This window comes from Branchiostoma floridae, chromosome 9 (assembly GCF_000003815.2).
Source record: "Branchiostoma floridae strain S238N-H82 chromosome 9, Bfl_VNyyK, whole genome shotgun sequence".
Taxonomy (NCBI): Eukaryota; Metazoa; Chordata; class Leptocardii; order Amphioxiformes; family Branchiostomatidae; genus Branchiostoma; species Branchiostoma floridae.
Window position 1 is genome coordinate 15908437 of NC_049987.1, and position 14366 is coordinate 15922802.

Below are 14366 nucleotides of genomic sequence, written 5' to 3' on the forward strand. Positions count from 1 at the left end.
ACCGGCCGTGCATCAAATGCACGTGACTACGTCTACACAGGAGTTGAAACGACGTTACAAAAATTCTGTAAAGCGGGGCAAAATGTAGAGCCTGGGTTCCCAAGGCGAAAGGGCCAGACTCGAAGTAGACATTTAATGAGACAAAGCACGTCAATGCATAAGGCTTCACAAAGAACAAACGCGTCCGACGCCCAATTTCAAATAGAAGTAACGGTTATGAATATGGAAAATAAGATAATCCAGAGACGACAATCAAGAAACCAACCGGGGAGCACAAAGAAGGCTTCCAACGCCGAAGCCATCATAGAAAGGACTTACCGGGAACTATAGGGAGCAGGCGGAAAAAACTTTTGCAAAAAATCGCACGACATCTCAAGAAGACGAACCTTCCGACAGCGTGGTTGGGTTTTTCTGCCAGGAGAGTTGACTCATGAATATTAATTAACTGGCTCTCTGGCTCTCCCAGCTCCGCGTGCTCGGAGCGTGATCATGAATATTCAAAAGCATGTGCGAGACAGAATTACGTGTAAACCAAGGAAGCTCATGAATATTAAGTAGTGCAAGTCTCGCAACGTTTTGGCGCCAAAAACCCCAGCCTTGCTCGGGCCGTTCAAAATCATTTTCTGATGACGCCTCCTTGGCTAGCCTAATCTTTTTCGTTAAGGCACAACAGTTCTCATGACCGTTTGAAATTGGTTTCAACGATTTGGTGACACAGCGTGCTAGTTGTATGCAACACTATGTATTTTAACCGCCACTGCTTTTTTTTTTTAATTCTTGACATGTTTCCTTTGTTGGAAATCCAGGACTGGCTGAAGGACGCGCTTTGACTGGTGCATTGGAGGTAACCAATATTTTTCGTCCTGCGCCACTTCACTAGTTTATAGAATTAAAATATGACTGTATTTTATGCATATCTATATGTGTGTGGTTACCCTTTTGTTTGGCAAGCCCGTAAGTCAACAGATCCAAACATATCCCACCTAATTTCTGCAATCCACCAACGACTGAAGGATATTTATTTCCAGAATTTTCTAACCAACATTCATAATGATAATAAAGGTTTACGTGCAAAAAACAAACTCCGAACGTACAGACTACTGAAATCCACATACAATGAAGAACAGTACTTGAAAATTGCAAACATTCGGCATAGAACTACCATTGCTAAACTAAGAATCAGTTGCCACCGACTGCGAATTGAATCAGGAAGGCACAACCGCACTCCTCTAGAACAAAGAGTCTTCCAATTTTGTACCTCAAACATGGTAGAAGATGAAGTACACTTCACTGTTGATTGTGATATGTATGCGTATGATAGAAATACTCTATTTAGTTATATAGAAAGTAGATTCCCTCATTTTAGACACATGAGTAGCACTGACAAGTTTATATTTCTCATGCGTTTTGACAAACCGACAATAGCGAAACCCATACAGTCCTACATTTTCACTATTACCAAGAAGCGAGAAGAAGCCGAACTTTTGTGTTAGACTAGATTTGTGACACTTTTCTATGTATATATCTTGACTTATTGTGACCTGTACTTAGCTCGGTTGGGCAAAATTGTACAATAAAGGTCTTCATTCATTCATATACCCACTTCTGTTGGTCAACTATTTTAGGCGGGGTAAGATTGTGATGCCCATTGCGGTAGAGACTTGTGTATGTCACGAAGGAGGATATTTGACTTTTACCAACCTTGCACTAAAAAGACACTTTGAATTTTACTTCTGAAATTTCAGTTTGTTCTGTTGAAGCACACGTAGCACAACGCAGTATATTCAACAGCATTATGTACATTTTGTGAAATATACTTAAATATACTTATCTTTGTCTCAAAGGGCCCTTTGTTTACATTCTACTTTGTTAAATCAACCTATCTGTGACTTAAATGAAATTTTGTTATATTTCTAAATTTTGCTTTCGTTTGTTTTTATTTCAAGGACGAGAGGGACATCCGTAGTCTGGCCTCCCCGGACAATGTCATCCGCCATGTCCGTGCACCTGACTCCTCCTCCGACGAATCCTCCTCCGAAGAAAACTCCGAGGAAGAACTGGTATGTTCAAGGACGTAACGTCCTTGGTATGTTTCAATGTCGTCCAAAGAAAAGTTAGAGATTTATCTAGAACTGAACCAATCGGAACTAAGCAAAGCTGTTGTATTTGATAGCTAAGATTAATTGTGCAGAAGATAATAATGTCTTTTTCTTTGTTTCCACCTCCAGCGCAGAAGGCGTTCCCCTAAAGACTCATCCTCCTCCTCCTCCGAAGAGTCCGACTCCGAAGAAGAGTCCGACTCCGAGGATAAAGAGGTATGTTTCAATTGCGTCTCAAGACAAATTAGAGATTTGGCTAGAACTGATCATGAACTAATCGGAACTAACCAAATCTGCTGTGTTTAATAGCTAAGATTAATTGTGCAGAAGAGAATAATTTCTTTTTCTTTGTTTCCACCTCCAGCGCAGAAGGCGTTCCCCTAAAGACTCATCCTCCTCCTCCTCCGAAGAGTCCGACTCCTCAGAAGAGTCCGACTCCGAGGATAAAGAGGTATGTTTCAATTGCGTCTCAAGACAAATTAGAGATTTGGCTAGAACTGATCATGAACTAATCGGAACTAACCAAATCTGCTGTGTTTAATAGCTAAGATTAATTGTGCAGAAGAGAATAATTTCTTTTTCTTTGTTTCCACCTCCAGCGCAGAAGGCGTTCCCCTAAAGACTCATCCTCCTCCTCCTCCGAAGAGTCCGACTCCTCAGAAGAGTCCGACTCCGAGGATAAAGAGGTATGTTTCAATTGCGTCTCAAGACAAATTAGAGATTTGGCTAGAACTGATCATGAACTAATCGGAACTAACCAAATCTGCTGTGTTTAATAGCTAAGATTAATTGTGCAGAAGATAATAATGTCTTTTTCTTTGTTTCCACCTCCAGCGCAGAAGGCGTTCCCCTAAAGACTCATCCTCCTCCTCCTCCGAAGAGTCCGACTCCGAAGAAGAGTCCGACTCCGAGGATAAAGAGGTATGTTTCAATTGCGTCTCAAGACAAATTAGAGATTTGGCTAGAACTGATCATGAACTAATCGGAACTAACCAAATCTGCTGTGTTTAATAGCTAAGATTAATTGTGCAGAAGATAATAATGTCTTTTTCTTTGTTTCCACCTCCAGCGCAGAAGGCGTTCCCCTAAAGACTCATCCTCCTCCTCCGAAGAAGAGTCCGACTCCGAAGAAGAGTCCGACTCCGAGGATAAAGAGGTATGTTTCAATTGCGTCTCAAGACAAATTAGAGATTTGGCTAGAACTGATCATGAACTAATCGGAACTAACCAAATCTGCTGTGTTTAATAGCTAAGATTAATTGTGCAGAAGATAATAATGTCTTTTTCTTTGTTTCCACCTCCAGCGCAGAAGGCGTTCCCCTAAAGACTCATCCTCCTCCTCCTCCGAAGAGTCCGACTCCGAAGAAGAGTCCGACTCCGAGGATAAAGAGGTATGTTTCAATTGCGTCTCAAGACAAATTAGAGATTTGGCTAGAACTGAAGCAATCAAAACTAACAAGAGCTGCTGTGTTTGATAGCTAAGATTGATTGTACAGAAGAGAATAATTTCTTTTTCTTTGTTTCTTCTAGGTGGCCAAAAGGGATGTCTCCTCCAATCGGTCCTCTATGGAGAATGTCATTCGCCATGTCCGTGGAGGAGCGTCCGACTTGGAAAGATCCCGCCGCTTTAAGTCCCGCTCCAAGTCCCGCAGCGTATGTTACCATTCCCTCCACAAAGTAGAGATTTATTTGAAACCAAACAGAAGTCAAACAGAAGTAATATGTTGCTTCATTCTAACTGTAGTTATAATACGTACACTCAACGATATCATGTCAATTTTGTGAAATACACTTATCTTTGTCTTGAAGAGCCTTTATTTAATTTGTTAACATTATTTTAATTTGTGAAATCAGCTTATCTGTAACACTTAACTACAGAATAGAATTATTTGTTCTCAAGATCAAAAGGTATGTCTCCTCTTGCCCTCATACGAGAATATCATTCAGCATATGTCCGCGGAGTCCTTAAATGAAGGCCAATTTAAGATGTTTGTTGCATACATAAGATTATTGTACAGCATAGACTATCTTATTTTTGTTTTGTTTCCTTCTTAGAACTCCATTTCCGACTCAAAAGTATGTTTCAAATTCCTGAAAAGACAGATCATAGGAACGAACAAATCAGGGCCGACAAAAGTTGTGTTTTTTTTAAAATTTGTTTGTTACATAAGAGAATGTCTGTTTCCATCCTAAGGCCAGAAGGGATTCCCGTAGTGTGGCCTTCAAGAAGTCATTGGCTTAATTCAGTCTCCTCCAGAGACAAATTAGAGAGTTATGCCATGGACTTATATGTCTTTTTTTCCCTTTCGCTCCAGGAGTAAAAGGAGTGATGCAGCTACGCATGCTCATGCAGCAAGAGCCGCCATCTTCCCTGCCTCCGTGCTAACACTGCATCACGTGACAAGCCTCATCATCCAATCACCGCCCTTCTTGTAGAACATGAATAACAACCAGCCAGTACATTTCGTCCATAACTCTTCATTGTAATTTCAAACTTGAAGCTTTAATTTCCGTTAGCAATGTGATACTTACAGACATGTAACGTTACAGTTCTTCTGTTTGTGTTTGTATACGCGCCATCACCTTCTGCGACTTAGCTCACAGCTTCACAGTTTGGTATGTTTTGGAATGTCGCTTGGATAATGTTGACTTGCAGTTAATAAACCCAGATGTGCGGCCGATTTGTGTCTGACGTTTCTTCTTGGAATTTATCTAATGTTATCCAGGGTTTGGATGATTGCAGTATGAATGTATGTATGAATGTATGTATGTATGTATGTATGTATGAATGTATGTATGTATGTATGTATGTATGTATGAATGAATGAATGAATGTATGTATGTATGTATGTATGAATGAATGAATGTATGTATGTATGTATGTATGAATGTATGTATGGATGGATGGATGCATGTATGAATGTATGTTTGAATGTATGTATGAATGAATGTATGAATGAATGAGTGTATGTATGCATGTATGTATGTATGTATGTATGGACGGATGGATGGATGGATGAATGAATGAATGAATGAGTGAATGCATTAATGAATGAACGAATGAATGAATGAATGAGCGAATGCTGACTATATATTGCAGTTAATATAAACATATGACAGTAATGCTGTATCTTGTGCCTGCAAGGGAATTAACATTTGCAGTCCTGCCCTTCTATGCCATTCAGAAACAGACGAGAAAGTAATTTTGGAAAGTGTATTGCATACGGCATTAACTACTCCAATTTAAACATTTAGGTATTATATATTGACATAACGAAAAGTAAAACCGATTTTCCTGCGGTCAACGACACGTACAAAATGATAACGTTTGTCAACATAAAGCATTTGCCAAGCAAGACCCAAAATGTATCTAGCTGGTAACATAAGGTCACGAAACAGTCTAGAGTTGTAGTGAAGCGAGGTATACATTGATATTGCTTTCTTGCAATAATTCCAAAGTTTAACGACCAACTTTGGTGATGCGAAATCCCCCAAATAAACGTGATGAACACTACTAGCACAAGTACCCCTGATCATACCTCTAGAACATATATAAACAGATGAACAACAATCAACTGGTTAAAGAAAACTCCAAAACAAGTGACTTTATATATAAAGCTTGAGTATACCCTCTCCCAGAAGAGCAAAACAAAACAGAACAGACAAAATCCGTTGAAAAGATCTCGATTGTTTCAGCATCCATAATTGTAGACTTAATACATTTAGTTCAGCTAGAAAGGAATGTCTGTGTAACGCTATGTAACGTTAGATCAGATGTCAATGGTGAAATGATTAATCAACAGTGCCGATCAATTTTAGCATCTTTAAATGTGCAAAAAATGTCTGCCTTGTGCTTCCTCGTTTGTGTATCGTGCTTGTTGAATTGATTTCGATAGGGAGCGCTGGTACGTATGCGATCCCTTGTTGAAACCCGGCTGGCGGCATACAAATGAATGGAAAAATACACAAAAGACAAAAAAGGTCGATTTAGAGAGAACAAAATATTGTCGGTAACCGGCGCATTTGTAGTAAAGCCATTGAGGATGAATTTGATTTTATAATTGCATTTTCCTACTTACAATGAAAAAGCACATGATGAATGCACTCAGCCATAGATAAGATAGAGTTTGGTCAATACATACATCATGCATATTATATTGTATTTCAAAAGTGAACAAATTAAAACAAGCTGTATGTAGGTGAAATGTACTTTACCGTGACTCCGTTTCGTGCTTCACTTGTGAATCGGGACCAACCCAGCGCTGTGGTAACGTTACTGCATGATGAACATGTTGAACGGAAATTATGACGACGTGCGATGGGGATGGAGGGCGTTCCACGTTGCGGTTTATCTTGCTTGTTCAGGTCAGTTTACTTGCGAAATAAAATCCTCAAGTCCCTCGTTTGTGCTTTGCATACCTAATATGTCTCAGATGTAAATTTTTCAGTTTGGATGACGATCTTCGTGCGTAAAAGCCGCCAATACGCAGTGACCTTGCGTGTAACGTAGAGCATGTTTTTTTGTGCACAATTTTTCTTGTTTACTCAAAATTTGGTTAACTATACACCAATCCGTATTCTCTCTGTCGACGGTATGCGTTTGTTTACAAATTAGTGCGTGAGCATGCAACCTTGTAAAAACAGTTGAATCAAAAGACTAGTGCTGGCATACAATGTACGACACCGTGTGTGTTGTCGATTTGACGTAACTCGAACACAACATAGAATCATATCAATGTTTGGATAGCTTAGAGATAAGGTACAACTGGCTCGTTCAGGTTACTGAACTTAAACAAAATCAAAAATAATATGCCCAACAGACACTTAATCTTGACTTGATATATATTCATACAATTAGCGACCTATCTCTGCACATATTCGATACTTTGGGGGTATTATATTTCCTTCTGCTGGCGCGGCGGCTTGTTCGATAGCTGCGGCGGTCGTTGACCTCGTTTCGAACAACGTTCCAAGATTCCAGAGGTGTTCTAAAGTTCGATTTTGTGTTAAAATTGCTATTTTTTTCACCCATTTTTGCCCCATAAAATCATTATTTTGGGTCTATGTGGGCCCGAATGACCACGGTGCAGTGCGTTATGTACAGGCCTACCAGATAACTCTGGCTTTCAAGTTAATCCAAGCTCTACTTTCGGAGATATTCATGTTTTTGAGGTGCGCGGAAAAAAAGAACGTCTAAGCAAAAACAATATGTGTACCTTCTGTGAAGGTAAACATAATTAAATTTGAAAAGACTAAAAAAACTGCTCTGGGCGCCTTTAACTGGTTAATTACAGTTTACAAAGGTCTTGTAAATAATGTCTAATTCTACTCTAAATAAAGTTGCTGTCATGCTTAAATTTATGATAATTGTTCTTGTCTCAGTCAGTCAATGAATTATGTAACGTTAGACATAAGCATGAAAGTTCAAGAGGTTGGGTTAGGAAGATCTGGATCGGATAGGGGGTTTGGGTTAGGAAGATTTGGATCGGATATTGGGGCTGGAGTCAGGAAGATTTGGATCGGATGGGGGGCTAGGTCAGGAAGATTTGGATCGGATAGGGGGGTTGAGTCAAAATGATGAAATTGGATCGGACATGGGGGTTGGGTAAAAAAAATTCTGGATCGGATAGGGGGTTGTGTCAGAAGCTAGATTGAAACCTCTTCCACCCCCCCCCCCCCACCCCTTCTCAATTATTTTTTCGAACAGCCCAATGGGAGAAACGGTTTTGCCCCCCAAAAAACTAGTAAAGGGTACTTTCCTCGGGGGCGGTATGCCTAAACACCGCAAACGAGTGCAAACGAGCGCAAACGGGTCTATTATGCAGTATCCACGGGACAATGGCCTTGTTTGACGCTCTAAATACACTGTCTGTGCGATATTTATAAAAACATGGCACATTATAAGTATTAACCCGTTTTTTTATAGTTATTCCGCTTGTTTCAAGTTCGAAGGGATTTCTGGCCGCCATCTTGGATCATCCGTGTTAGGGGTCTGGATGGAGAAATTTCACTTTGGCACCATCTTTTGAGTCGAAAGAGAATGAGATTATCTTCAAAATTAGGGAGATGAAGAGCGATAGCTCTGATGACGTAGACGCGGTTTTTGACATTTTTTAGCTAGGGTTATGGGTTGCGAGACCGAGCGCGAAGCGCGAGTGTCGAGTCAACCCTAGCCCTAGCTAAAAATATCAAAAATCCGCGGCGGCATGCCCGGCTCCAGCCCCCCATGAAAGCGAGTGTTAGCCGTACGCGTAGACGAGTGATGGGCATTGGAATTTTTGACATTTTTTAGCTGTCAAAAGCGCCTGCGCCAAGCCATGAAGGTACTTTCTAAGTAAATAAGGTACCGACAATTTCCCCATCCAGACCTGTAATGCGAATGATCCAAGATGGCGGCCAGAAATCCCTTCAAACATGAAACAAGCGGAATAACTAAAAAAAACTGGTAAAAACTTATAATTTGCCGTGTTTTTTAATCTATCATTGCACAGACAGCGTATCTAGAGCGTCAAACAAGGCCATTGTCTCATGAATACTGCATAATAGACCCGTTTGCGCTCGTTTGCGGTGTTTAGGCATACCCCTCGGGGGGAGATACTGAAAGACGGAATAACAAGTAATACCACGTAATACCAGGTTAAACATCACGGAACTCAAATATTTTGTGTGCATATGTGTTCCCCACACATATAAACCAAACATTTTGTGGTTTATGGGCTTTAAAATTATATTTTTGTCTAAGAATTCGGCTAACAAAACGCCGCGCGCCGCTGCCCCGCGCGGCATGATAGCGCTGGCGGGCCGGGTCAGTCAACAACACGGTTCTTCTTCCGGTAATGTCCAAATGATTGACTAGTGTTTCAAACACTTAATGTTATATTCTTGAAAAAAAAAGAAGAAGAAAACACCTTATAAACGTTACACGTAGTTGGAACATTCAACAACATAATTGTACCAGCGTTGTCGTCGTGTTGCATGTTGTAACTTGTAACGTTAAACCGCTGGAGATTTTGCGGCACAAGCGTGTCACTACCCTGAGACCGACCTGATAGAAATTAGAATCAAAAGCAACTAACGGGCCCGGACAAATTTTAACGTGTTTGAAACACTGCAAAGATAAACCAGGGAACGATGTTTGGCAATTGCAAATATGACAAACATTAACGTGTCGCGACTCGCCGTGTTGTTGATGTGACCCGGCCCGCCAGCGCTATCAAATATCATGCCGCGCGGGGCAGCGGCGGTTTGCTACCGGAATTCTTTGGCAAAAATATTATTTTTAAGCCCATAAACTACAAAGTATTTGGTTTATATATGTGGGGAACATATATGTACACATAATATTTGAGTTCCGTGATGTTTAACCTGGTATTACGTGGTATTCCGTCTTTCAGTACTACCGATGGTTTCATGTCTTGCACGCATAGTCCACTTTCACTCCTCCAGCAACTCTCAAGCACAAGGAACCAAGAGTTAAATACCAAGAGAGACTATTGACTCAAAAGCGAACCATGAGTTACTCAGCACCAAGAGACCACGTCTAGCGAAATAATAGACGTTAAACGAGGACAACAACAACAACATACCTCGTTTCTCCGACGGCTTACACTATTCATGTAAATGTAGGAGCGTGTGCGAGGAGCCAGACTCTATCCAAGTAAAAGCTCCATGCTCTATCGTAAGCTAACATTTGACCCAGAAACACTTATTACAAATGTATGAGCCTACCCCTGACCAACCTTGACCCCTGACTGAGCCACCCGGGATCCGTGAGTGAGTCGGATGTCGGACCTTTACCGACTCGGACCTAGCAATTTCTGGTCAACTCGGACCTAAACCCTGGTCAACTCGGACCTACACCCTGGTCAACTCGGACCTTCGTAAACACTCTAGTCAACTCGGGCTCAACGTTTCATAGACTGTCACAGTCACTGTATATACCATCCAAAGTATTTTCTTTGTGTAAATAAAAATTCTAAACCGTTTTCAAACAGGCGCTAGGTGACCGGCAGTGACATCGCCAAAACGTCAGTGTGAGGAGATTCCTGACCATCGATACCTCGACTTGACGTGCTAACAAGGATGACGACCCCGAGGAATGCTGGCACAGATCTGAACTTTGAATTATACTATAAAATTAGAACTTTTCTGAGGAAGAAGACCATGTCAAATCTGCGCTGTCACGTCGGCCATATTTATCGGGTTTAACCAATTGTATAGAGGAAGGAGGGATGTTCTAAGAATCATCAGTTTCTGTAATTGGTTTTCAAACCCCCTTTTCACTTTCAATCATGAAAATATTCAGCAAATTACATTAAATATCGTATCTGTTTTAGTTATAATATATCATGTTCGTTGCCTATGTAGTATATGTGACGATTGATAAAATAAAATTACCAAAGTGGTAAAAATGGAATAGCCTGATGTGACGTCATTTATTCGCGCCATCTTTGAATTTTTGAAGGTATTGCACGGTCCGCCCGCAGTATGTTGTTGACAGAAAAGCCTCGAAAACAAGGTGAGATTTAATGGTGGTAGGTCCGACTTAACTTGGAATCGTTAAAATCGACATATTTTACTAAGTTTTCTATCAAAACGATGGAGATTGCAGTGCGGGTGACAGCTTTAAGACTGCGCGCGGGAAAACCGAGCGTTTCCTTAAGTCCATATACTTAAACTTAGTTGCACCACGGTGTTTTAAAGCTCTGTTCTCATCCGCGCAGGCTGTTTAAACGGGGTAGAAATATCATTCCTCACCCTAAGAAGCACCATAATACTATAGTTCCACACTTGTTGATATATTTAAAAAAAACTATTATTAAAATAATTATCTTTTTGTCTGAAGGATGAAAGGGAGTTACATGTCGGTTTCCTTTGTCATATGTAGGTTTCCTTTGTTATCAACGTCCAAAAAATATTCACGTTTGATTACCGTCTTTAAACAGGGCTGTGAACGTCGTCAATGAAATGTCTGATGCCCTGTCGAATGTTTTGAAATTGTTTGCATCTTCTATGTAGCTTCTGTCCTTGCAGTTCCAGTACATAATGTTAGGGGGCCCCAACTTACTTCCACCATACATTAATGCTGTATATACTATACATCACTTAAAGTATGAAGAACACAACCAACACGTCCAAAGCCATGTTTGTATCTTCAATATAATTTAAAATATGAAACTTTTTAATCTGTGGCAATAATATTGGTACCTGAAAGGTGTGGGTGAATCAAAGAAGAAACGCACGTTATAAAAAAAAGATGTAACGAATATACGTCAAATTAGCTAAAATTTGCTAGGGATAAAGGTCGTTTGACACTGAAGTGTCTCTATTTATTGACAGATCTTTATGAGTGACTGATAATTTTATTAAAAGGATAGTATTACAATCATAAATAATACCTACACTTTCAAATTTGAAGACCATAAACCTGGTGAGAAGAACTGAAGCAAATAAACAACCAACCAGTCTTTTATTCCTGTATTTCATTATACAGTAACACTGGTGTTACGTCAATGAAGATGGGACATCCAATATCAATTATAAGGTGTCTAAAATCTCTCTCCAACAAGATTTCTCCAGTATCACTGATGAAATACATGGTATGGTTGTTTGACACATCTGACCATTTCCAAAATCATATCCAGTTGCTTGAGTAACTGTTTTTTGGTGTAACACTACTGTTAACATTGAAATCATTATAGATAGAATAAGATGAGCATTTCTTTCCACAAATAAAACCGTTTTCATTCTGTCAGCCTAGAATACTAGGACCTGTTGCCTGCACATGTGTACAAATTAAGCTGTTCAAATTAAAAGAAAACAATTACATCTTCATTTATCTTTCTACATCTACCTGTAATGAACAAAGCTCCTGTCAGAACATAACACTAGGGGGTGGTGTCTTTGACCTATCATGGCTGGTGGTGGTGATAGTACAAAAAATGTTGCAATGAAAATGAAATATTAAAAATAAATCTAATACTTTGGCACATCTCTATTCTGATCTTCATCTGCAAACCGACTGTGGAAGGATGCATGTTGAACCATAAAAGGAGACTGGAAGGGACGCCTGGATGATGATGATGGAGGAGAAGAGCCATGAATGTTCTTGAAAACTTCAAGACGAGATGATGATTAGACTCCCTGAAAGCAAAGAAAAAATGCCATTAAAACTGACACACCTATTGTAAATCCATGTCCTGTGCAACTAGTAGAGTGTTGACATAATTTTGTGTTGTACCTGCAGTAATTGACAAAGACATTCATGAAGATATACCAAAAGTCAACAAAGGGCATATAGTGTTTGCCGTTGTGTAATGAAGTGAACTATTGGCCAAAATACAAAGTGTTTTCCAGATCCACTGAAGAGTGCTTATGAAATGTTTACAATGTATACAGGGCTCGAAATTCATTTTGGGGATTAGGTGCACTGGTGCACCCAGCTTAAAAAATTGGGTGCACCAAAATTTTTTTGGATGCACCACTTAAATTTTACGTAGAATGTCAGAAAAACCTAATAACAAAACATAGTTATAAGCTATCAAATTCTTAAACAAGTACCATGACAGACATTTTTATTATCTTTCTAACCCTTAGATGTCAAGAATATGATGTATACTTGTACACGTTGATATCTTATACATAAACCCAAGAAAATATTTGCACCCACAGAAAATAATTGGATGCACAGCTCCAATTTTGGGTGCACATGCACCCAGTATTTTGAGCCCTGAGTATACATTATAGTATTATATTTGTGTCAATAGTCACCTACTTGTGTTTTAATGGGTAGGAAACATATGTCAACAAAAAAAGATATGCTACCATTTATCATAACAGCATTATCCCACTTTCTTATTAATTACACAAATCATGTTATTACCTGCATACATGTTACTTGTATTCATATCTATTGATGCTCCTATTGAACCAAGTTACTGCACAATTCAAATGCAAAACACCCTCATTGACTATGCAAACCGAGCCCTCATTCACATAAATTTACATATCATTAAGTCAGTCTTTACCACAGTTACGAGGGGTGATCAATAAGTTCTCTGCCTCACCCCGAAATAATAAGCACAACTCAGATTTCAAAGCATAGATGTCAAGTCTAAAGTCTTATATGAATGTGTACCAAAATTCAAATTATTGTAATCATTACTTCGCAGGTGACACCCAATAATGTTAGGTAAGGGAGAAGGAAAAACCATCAACAATTGCGGGTCAACTTGCTCTGCTGAAAGTCAGACACCCACTTCTTTCTGCTTGCAATGGGGAAATCGAACATCTTGACAATGTCTTTTGACCATAACAAAGAATTTACAGCCATTTTAGGGGTTGAAATCCTACCAGAGGCTATAATAACCTTCAAAGCCATGAACGAATCAAGTACAATCATCAGCCTACAACACAAAATATTTCCCCATTTTGGTACTTTCCTGTCAATGTTGACCGTTTCCGAAGAAAGAAAAAATTCTTGCTTTTTTTTCTGAAATCAGCCAAAAATTAAAGCGCACGCTGATGTCATCCATAAAATTTACTTGCTGTGGCCTTAGATAGATACTTAGGGGTAGTAGGTGTACTCTCCAAGCAGAGATTTGGCTCCGGCTGGTTTTCCTTGCTTGTATTTTAGCCTTTTCTTGACAGGCTTTAGTGAATAACGGCGAGTCTGTGGAAGAGATACAGGAAATCTTGGATAACAGGGAGTCTGTGGTAGAGGTAGTACCGGAAATCACTTAACAAAAACATCAGCTGTCCTGCTACAATAATCCATCTAGCAAAGACATATTACTATCAAAAGCATAACTTTCTTGGCGAAGATATGATGCCAGCGACAAGTCTTGCTCTGCTCACTTTGTTTTAACTGAGGTTTTCTATTGCTCCAGAGCTTAACTGCTGTGCTTCAGAAATCTCAAGTCTTTTTTTTGTCTCACCAGACAACAGTCTACTTTAATAGCACTACATTAAATTTGGTTGCTTGATCTAACCATGCTACCAGATTTGCCAATACAGTCAAACCTGCCCGAGCGACCACCTCCTCTCGGCGACCACCTGGCCATTTCGACCCCTTTTTCTCGGTCCCGATTTTTTTTCCCATGGACGTAAGCATTAAGCGTCCTTTTCTCAGCGACCACCTGGCCATTTCGACCGCTTTTTCTCGGTCCCGATTTTTTCCCCATTGACGTAAGCATTAAGCGGCCTTTTCTCAGCATTTAAAAAGTCTGAGTTGTTCATCCATGTAATGCAAAAGTGCCCATCCGTAAC

The 14366-nt window shown here is 39.8% G+C and overlaps 1 protein-coding gene across 1 annotated transcript in view; it reads left to right on the forward strand.

Moving 5' to 3' along the window:
- Positions 1 to 4780, forward strand: part of LOC118422210 (lisH domain-containing protein C1711.05-like) — an 18268-nt gene extending 13488 nt beyond the window's left edge. The window contains exons 3-12 of the mRNA XM_035829726.1: positions 807 to 844; positions 1947 to 2060; positions 2229 to 2315; positions 2464 to 2550; positions 2699 to 2785; positions 2934 to 3020; positions 3169 to 3255; positions 3404 to 3490; positions 3630 to 3752; positions 4415 to 4780. Of these exons, the coding sequence (XP_035685619.1) occupies positions 807 to 844; positions 1947 to 2060; positions 2229 to 2315; positions 2464 to 2550; positions 2699 to 2785; positions 2934 to 3020; positions 3169 to 3255; positions 3404 to 3490; positions 3630 to 3752; positions 4415 to 4420 (803 nt within the window). The 3' untranslated portion in view covers positions 4421 to 4780. The remainder of the gene's footprint in view (positions 1 to 806; positions 845 to 1946; positions 2061 to 2228; positions 2316 to 2463; positions 2551 to 2698; positions 2786 to 2933; positions 3021 to 3168; positions 3256 to 3403; positions 3491 to 3629; positions 3753 to 4414) is intronic.
- Positions 4781 to 14366: the final 9586 nt, after the last annotated feature.